Here is an 8,876-nt window from a genome sequence, read left to right on the forward strand (position 1 = left end):
TGCAATCACAAGAGAAATATATTTTATTTGACTAACTTACACAGAAAGTATCTTAATAGTTCATTCCCATGCATCTACTAGTTCTTTAGAGAAAATTAGTTTACAATTGGCAATTTGAATATTAAAATTTTTATCTAGTCTTCTTATATATATACGTATACACACACGCACACCACACTTGTTAAGAAACTTCTCTCCCTTCTTACTTACCAATTACCATGTAATATATATATATATATGCAAAGTCTCAAAGGTTCCCCATTCTCATATTGCAACAACACACTTTTTCATCTCTTGGACCTATAATAATTACCATGGCGCTTGAAGCTTTGAACTCAGCCGCGGATCCAGTGCCACCGTTTCAATCACCACCAACGCGCCGCCGCCACCAGGAGTCTTCATGGAACAAAAGTAAGCGATCCAAGCCGCGTCCCAGTGGCGGAAGCCATGAGCCCATCAATGAAGACGAGTACTTAGCACTCTGCCTCATCATGCTCGCTCGCGGCGGCGGCACCTCCACCCCCCACCAACAGAATAAAAACTCACCCAACCAAGGCCGACTTCCATCTCCGCCGCCAGCAGAGAATATAGTACTCTACAAGTGTTCAGTTTGTAACAAGGGTTTCAGTTCTTACCAAGCCTTGGGAGGACACAAGGCCAGCCATCGGAAAACCAGCGGCGACAACGGCTCAGCCACCACTTCCGGAGGTAGAATCCACGAATGCTCCATCTGCCACAAGTGCTTTCCCACGGGACAGGCCTTGGGAGGACACATGCGGCGCCATTACGAAGGAAGCGACGGCGGAGGCAGTAGTGGAAACAACAGGGATGGCGCCACCGCCATATCTCATTGGGGTTTTGACTTGAATTTGCCGGCGGTGCCGGAGTCCTGGCCGGGTCTCGGTTCTCCTTTTGAAGAAGAAGTTGAAAGCCCTCACCCCGTCAAGAGGCCGCGTCTTTCGTTGCTCTCCGAGCTAAAATTATTTTAATATATATTTTGTTCTGTATGTAATTAATATAGTTTGATAAATTTTAATTCCATTTATTTAACTTTTTTAACCCAAATTTATAATAAATATTTTGTTAATTTGAGAAATTTGTGAGTCAGTTATGGGTGGGACGACCCTCTACTATAGTCGGTGACTCATTGTATCAATCAGTTGACTTTTCAAAGCTATGTCACACATTGTAAGGTTATTTTATTTATTTATTTATTCTTTCTAAAACAATTTTTTTAGTAAGACTTTGACGCTTTGGGAAAGGAGTTCGCTAAGGAACAATGGTACACTGGTCGATTTAATCCAAAATATTGAATAAAACATATTTTTTTTGTAACGAAATAATATATACTTAGTTTTTAATATATAAATTTTTTTTTACAATGGACCCGATATTTTTTACCATTTGGTGCGAACTGGAAACTTTGTATTAATCGAAAAACCACCTTAGTCAGGTAAATATCGCATTCAACAAACAATGCGCGACAAAGTCGCCAAAAAATGTTTGTAGAGGAAATAAAATTCATCATCATTTGTACATCCGTGCTTACCTAGTACTTTATCGGGTTAGTCTATGCTATATTGGGAGTATTTCACTCCCTATTTCAATACTATTAGATCACGTGGGACCCCTATATTTTTATGGAAATTGACATATGTGTTGATGATCTAATGGTTGATATTTGACCACATCATGAGAGAAGAAGTACTCCAAGTATAGCATAGAATATACAATGTTTCTCGTTTTGTTTGAACTAGTAGCCTATCATTATTTAAAACTTTGTAAAATCACAACTAAAAAAAATTTAATAACGACCATTTTGTCACTAGAAATGTGAAAGTATTTATAATTACATTAAACCTAGATTTACACGGTGAGGCTCAATCCCGTGATTGCCTCATTAGCCAAACAATACTTAAAAAAACTTTAAAATTAATATAGTTAAATATATTGTTGAAGTAAGCTCAGTGATCAGATGAGTTCATGATCATATCGAATATTGAGATCAGATCGAAGCCTATGGGCAGATGAGTTCTTCGGATGAGTTCAGGCAGATCGGTTGCTCGATTGCTGAGACTTGGTTAGAAGTCAGATGAATTGTCCGTAAAGTTGGAGTGAATCTTGGAGGAAGATCAATGTATGAGAGCAGATCAGACTGATGTAGGAGGACTTATCGGGTTGGACTATGTTGACTTTAAGATTGAGCCGTAGTAAGTTGTTGACCTAAAGCCTAAGAAGAAAGTCGGCGTATTTTTCTTATATAAGTATATGGAAGCTGGCCATAATGAACATAACAAAAAATCAAAGGGTTTAAATCTTGAATTGAGTCTGTATCTAGTGTTAGAGTTTTTCTGGTCCGATTCTATAATAAGCTCTGGTTTTAAGCTTGGTTTTTTCTCTTGTTCGTGATTAATAAAAGTGTTGTGTTGCTCTCCCATGGACGTAGACAAATTTCTTGTCAAACCACGTAAATACTTACTTCGTTTAATAGTTTTTGTGTGAGTTGTTGTTTGATCTACGTTGTGTGTTCTTATTCATTGTTGGGATTGTGTTCTTAAGTTTGATGTGTGTGTTTGTCTGGTATTTTTGGAATATCGAGTTTGTTTTCTGATTGATTCCTAAAAAGTGGAGCCATCTGTGAAAAACTAAACAAAGATGGTGGGATCAATGAAATTTGATATTGAGAAGTTTACTGGCAAGAACAATTTTTTGCTCTAGAGAATTAAGATGCGAGAAATCCTGATACAACAAGGTTTGGTGGAAGCCCTCAAGAAGAAGGAGGAGATGTTTGATGTTATCAAGAACAAAGATGAATTGCTCGAGAAAGCACACAGTGCGATAATTCATTGTCTGGGTGATAGACCTCTTCGAGAGGTGGCGAGAGAAGAATATGTTGCGGCTGTATGGGACATGAGTGAGTCCAAGTATGGGTCTTGGTCCTAAGTTTATTGGCTTGGAAATTAGGGTTCAAACAGCTAAGTGTTGATTGAGAATAAAATAGGACTGGAGCAGAATTTTAGTGAAGCTGTGGGGCTGTCCAGAAATTGATTTTTAAACAGGGGTTAAACTCGGGTTTTGGCCAAGGGCTTGGGTTTGGGAATAGTCTAGGATGTTGGGAATATTTTGGTTCAAGCGGGAATCAATTCGGTTAAGTTTGGGTCGAGTTTTATATTTTTAGTTGATAAGACGTAGATGTATTTGCGGCTAAGGGGCTGCTGCCGGGAAACCGTTCTTTTGAAAAATGATCGCTTAGGAAATAAATCCCGAGAATGATCTTCATACTTAGTTCTAAGTGTCGTGGAGTCGTGGTTTCAAGCAGAATCCTTTTCGGATAAGAGACGAGCAAGTTATGAAATTTACGGGTAAACCGCTCGAATTTGTCGTAAGTGAAATTTATGGGTTAAATTTTCAATCCTTTGGTTTAGTTCCTAAATCACCATCCCGGTCATTCTTGTGTGAGTCATATGCATGATTATCGATCAACATTTACTTGTACATCATATTTACATATGCATGCTAAGTCTCATATTTATGAATGAAAGAAAGTATTTTACGAACGAATTGAGATGATTGTGACTACAGTAAAATTCATGTGTTTGGATGGGCTGGAAGACGTCTTAGCTTCCCTTATCGAAATTCATGTGTATGGACGGGCTAGAAGAAATCTTGGCTTTCCATACCAACCATAGGGCAAGACGGGTTGGGTGTTATCCTGAGTTCCTTGCTGCATAGTGCACTGCAGCTATGATCATGATCGAAACCCACAGAGTCACAATCCAAGGATCTAAGTTCACAGTTTCAGTTCAAGTCATTTATATACATGTTCAGTACATTATATTCAGTTTCATTGTTCATATTTGACTTAGCCATGCATATGTTACATTCATATTCACATCATTTATTCAGAAATCATTTATTTGAGTTTAAGGGCACAAAAGTATTTTATTACAAGTTATTTTCAATCTGTCTGTGCTTGTATTTATGTAGTACCCATGAGTCTTTTAGACTCACTACACTTATTTATTTTCAGGCAGGTATAAGTTATCATTAAGATCGAGGGAAAATACTATCGAGTGGACTGCGATGCGGGCACGACACATCCCTCCGACCTATGCTCGTCTTCTGCATAGTTACTTGAATTAATATGTTATGAAGCATTTATTTTACTTATTTTACAAATGTATGCGTAATGCTATGATAGAATTGTTTTGGGCATGTAAACACTAGATATTCAAACTTTTGGATATTGGATATGACGAATCTCTTTCTTGGGTTCTCGTTCTTGTCTCGGTCTAGTTTTCTCGTGTTGTCGGTTGTTTATTTCTTTTATTTTATTTTGTTTGATGTCTGAGACAGGCGGATTTTCACTTAAACAAATAGGTCATGCCGAAATTTTTATAAAATTTTCTGAAAAATCCGCATTTTATTTAATTATTACTTATGTTGAGTTAGGGTCGTTTCAATTGTGATTTCAAAATTTTTCAAATTTGTAACCCCATTTTATCCGCGTACTTAGCCACAAACAAGACGATTAGGATTTCAAACATCTTGCTCGCAACCTGGATGGAGTTAATTGGATTTTAATAAACATTTCATAAAATATTTTAAAAAAATGCGCCCAAGAGTGTATATGTCATATCAAAGAAATCATCGAGACTCAAGAGCTATCATGTTCCACAAACACATATTATCGTGCAATGGTCCAACAGACATCCACAATATCTAATACATCACTACACTTTACCGATTAAACATGTGTGCTTGAGATATTCAACAATCAATCTACGGTTTCTCATATCCAATCAAGAGTAAAATTTTTCAAAAATTTCATTTTTTCACTTCCATCATCATAGGCTAACAATCATCATCCTACTTATGCATATGAAACAAACAAAAACAAAATGAATGCAATGAATGTAATGAATGCACCCCCCACACTTAAATGAAGCATTGCCCTCAATGTATCAAAACACAAAACACAAACAAACAACTAAACACAATGCAATTCAAAAATTTAAAACAAAACTCCCCTGATTTAAGTGTTGGCACTGTCCTCTTCAACGTCTGACAGCATCATGGAAAAATCATATTGAAACTTTGACTGCGGAGGTGGCAGCATTCGGTTTCTGAAAAAAACAAAAATAAAACGCAAAAACAAAATGAAAGATAAAAACTAACTAAAAGAAAAGAAAATTGGGTTGCCTCCCAGTCAGCGCCTCTTTTTCAGTCTTCAGCTTGACCCTCAGAAGCACTCCTCAAAGAGCGGCTGATGCCAAAGCAAGTGTCATATGACACCACAAATGGGTCTTTGTTCCATGTGCCCTCAAGCTTGGCTAGATGTAAACAGTTAAAGCTCGTCACCTCAACAACACTCCATAGCGGCTGGTAAACATGGGAAGAGAACGTCTCAGTGGGCTCTTGGAAGCCAACATCTTTTAAAAGTGGTACTGATGAAAAGGAAGGATTTTGGGGATGCGTATATGATAATACTATCGATGAGCTCAAATCGATAGACTCTTGAATTCCGTCATCCTCAAACTCGAGTGGCAAAATATTTTCATCATACCCTATTTCTTCCATAACATCTTCCGACTGCGGTTCAATAAGAAGAGAAGACTCAAACGCCTCTAAATCTTCAGCATGATTTGATTCGCACTCCCAATTTTGGTTCTCTGAGTCATCATCACCGAACCAAATCGGGTTGTTCACTGCTTGAGTATCTTGCGTCACTTCCTATTCTCGGTGTTCATGGACGATTGATCTTTTGATATTCTCTATGTACTCCACAAGGTGACATCTAGAATTTTTTAGATTTTCTATAGCTTCCTCAGTTGATGACACAAGCTTGCTCACGGATGTAAGACCAATTTAGAACAACTTTCCTCCTCCTTTTGAAGATCGAATGGTTGGTCTGTAAAATCTGGGTGTGTAAGATCCCAATACCGGTAATAGTCAAATTCTGCCATATCATCCAACAGATGCATCAAACTATCATCATCTCGGAAAAATAATGAACTACCGGCTGCGAAAGCTCTTTCAATTACTCATCTTCTTGTCACTGCATCCAAACCATCAAGAAAGAATGTAAGGGAAGAATAATTAGAAAACTCATGATACCGGAAGATGGTTGCTAAATCCTTGAATCTCTCCCATGCTGCGTAGAATGGCTCTCCGTGCTGCTGGGTAAAACTTTTGAATACTTTCCGATTTGACATCTCCAAGTATTACAACATAAGAATTCTTGAAAAAAATAAAACCGATTAGAAAAACGGTGAATAAAATAAAAACAAAAACACAAATAAATTAAACGCCTTCCCCGGTAACGGCACCAAAATTTGGTGGCGCTAAGTCGTATCACGCCAAAATTACCCAACTCAAATCAAATAACAAAATATGCAGTAGTGTGAGTAGGGATCGTTTCCACGAGAAAAGTAAAATTTATTTGTGTTCTTAAAAATATTGGAGATAAATAAAAGAGGATTTGGAATTTAAATCAATTAGCATGCAAGATTAAATTAAACTAGAGAAATCAATTAAAAACAAGCCTTCGTATCGGTCGATTACACCCTTGAAATCATTCACTCAATCATCAATTCTCTAAAAATAGTTAATTCTCATTGAATATTCACCATTGAAAATCTAATTCCTATTCCACCTTAATCTTAGTTAATTAGACACCAGCGTTCTAGATTAACTCTTACCAATAAATCAACCCAAATACCAGCGATCTATATTTAAATCTAAGATAGCATTCATATGAGTGAAACTGATGAATCTAGACAACACATGCACCAGCGGATGTATTTAGCATAGTCAATTGTTGTTCCTACGATTTCACAAATTCAACAGCAGAAAATATTTGTTAGAACCTAATGGGGGGGGGGGGGGGGAATTTAGGTTCTATTGGCAACTTTAGCAATTTAAAGCAATTATGCAAGTACGCAAGCGGAAGACTTAAAGAAATTAATAATAAGTGCGGTAAATAAATGCTTAATGTAGATAAAGCAGTAAAAGAGATAAGAGATGTTTATGAAAGTTCGATGATAAATCGTCTACGTCTCCCCTTCTTGGTTAAGATCGATTAACCAAGGATCCACTAGCACTTCAACGTCTTGGCCTTGATGGCTCCAAGGATAGCCGTACAACTCAACACGATCACCGTGCCGATACAACTCAACACTTGGCTTTAAGGGCTCCAAGGATAGCCACAACACTCGTATAATACACTTGGCTTCACATACAAGTGTTTACAACAATCGAGCAACTAACTCACAAAATATTACAAACAACCCTCGATTTTGAATAAAACGCTCAATTATCACTTGAATACTTTAAAGGAGAAGATGTTGCTTGCAATGAGAGATGAGAGTGAATTGGTGAGTTCAAATGACTTCAAATGGCATGTATTTATAGCTGAAAATTCGGGTAGGTTCGTTGCGTCCGTTCGGGCCATCGTTGCGTTCGTTCGGCGCACATTAAATTCTTCCGGCGTTGGTGATGAATGTTGCGTCCGTTCGTAGGTTCGTTGCGTCCGTTCGGTGCAGTGCGGCTTTTTTCGGATGACTTTTTTCCTTAAAAATTAGATCGTGTTCTTGACAAGGAACGTTGCGTCCGTTCCTAGGTTCGTTGCGTCCGTTCGGCATAATTCAGACTGCGCGACAAACTTCACAAATTCATATCTGATAATCCGTCCGTTGGATCGACTTGAAATTTGGACAGTAGCTTTAGAACATCCTGATATTCATTGTGAATGGTGGAGATAGGATTTGGAAGTTTCAAATGATTCCAGTATTTTTCTGAAGTTACTTCGTCGTATTTTTGCTTTATATTCTTCGTGGTACTTTTGAAAAATTCATAACTCCACATCTCCGTTGGATCGACTTGAATTTTGGACCGTAGCTTTTGAGCCTCCTAAACTTTAATATGACGGGTGGAGATCAAAATTGGTTGACTCGAAAAAGCTCAGTAAATTTCGCAATGTTCTTCACTATAACAATGTTTGTAATAATCTAATCTGCAAAGTTTCACTTTAAACGATTAGAAATAATAACCTAGTTTTGTAATTATCAAAACAAGATAAGTTATTGCATTAAAAACATTAATCTCATTTAAGAGATTTGTATGCGTTTAAGGCGTAACAATCTCCCTCTTTTTTATAATCACAAAACTTGGTTAAAAAGGAGATATAAAGTGTAATTGAAATACATATAAAAATCTCCCCCTTAATGTAACAATAATTTAAACAAATTTTTTATCACATAATCAATTTTTATTTAGCCAATTTGAATATTTAACCAAATTAATTCTTCCTTTTTTTGTGATAATTAAAAAGGCAACAAATATGATAAATAAATAACACAATAAATAAAAGCATATTTCATTGATAGAGAATTTACAAAATACATCAAAATATAAAACTAAGAGTCATCATCCGAAGGTTGTTCAAGAAGTTTTGCTTTTATCAAATTGAGTCGGTCATGGACAGATTCAAAAGATCCTTGCATCTCTAAGGTCAAGCCCGTGATCGATGTCTGGATAGACTGAATAGCGGAGTAGTTGCGATCCATGTTGATCTCAAGCCGCTGAAGATATTCAAGGAGTCGATCGGAAGATGGAGCCGGAGTAGGTGGAGGCTGAGGCATCAAAGGAGGGGAAAAAAGTAGATCGCCGTAATCAAACGTAGAAGAAGATGGAGGAATCATAGAAGAGGAAGGAATATCTGTGTCAGTGAAACCAACAGGTAATCCTTGCTCTTGAATGGAAGGAGGAATAAGAGAAAAAGGAATGTGAAAGTGGGTTACAGGATGATAGCGGGTGAAAATATGAGTTGGATCATGCACCCATCGAGATAATACAGGATTCCATGACAACTCCAT

General features: G+C 37.2%; 1 protein-coding gene across 1 annotated transcript; it reads left to right on the top strand.

Annotated features, from left to right (window-relative positions):
• Positions 1-216: 216 nt before the first annotated feature.
• LOC140884062 (zinc finger protein ZAT10-like) lies at positions 217-1,214 on the top strand. Its single transcript, XM_073290727.1, has one exon. It carries the CDS (start codon positions 315-317, stop codon positions 987-989), a length of 675 nt encoding a protein of 224 aa, XP_073146828.1. The 5' UTR covers positions 217-314; the 3' UTR covers positions 990-1,214.
• The last annotated feature ends 7,662 nt before the right edge of the window (positions 1,215-8,876 follow it).

This window comes from Henckelia pumila, chromosome 2 (assembly GCF_033568475.1).
Source record: "Henckelia pumila isolate YLH828 chromosome 2, ASM3356847v2, whole genome shotgun sequence".
Lineage (NCBI taxonomy): Eukaryota > Viridiplantae > Streptophyta > Magnoliopsida > Lamiales > Gesneriaceae > Henckelia > Henckelia pumila.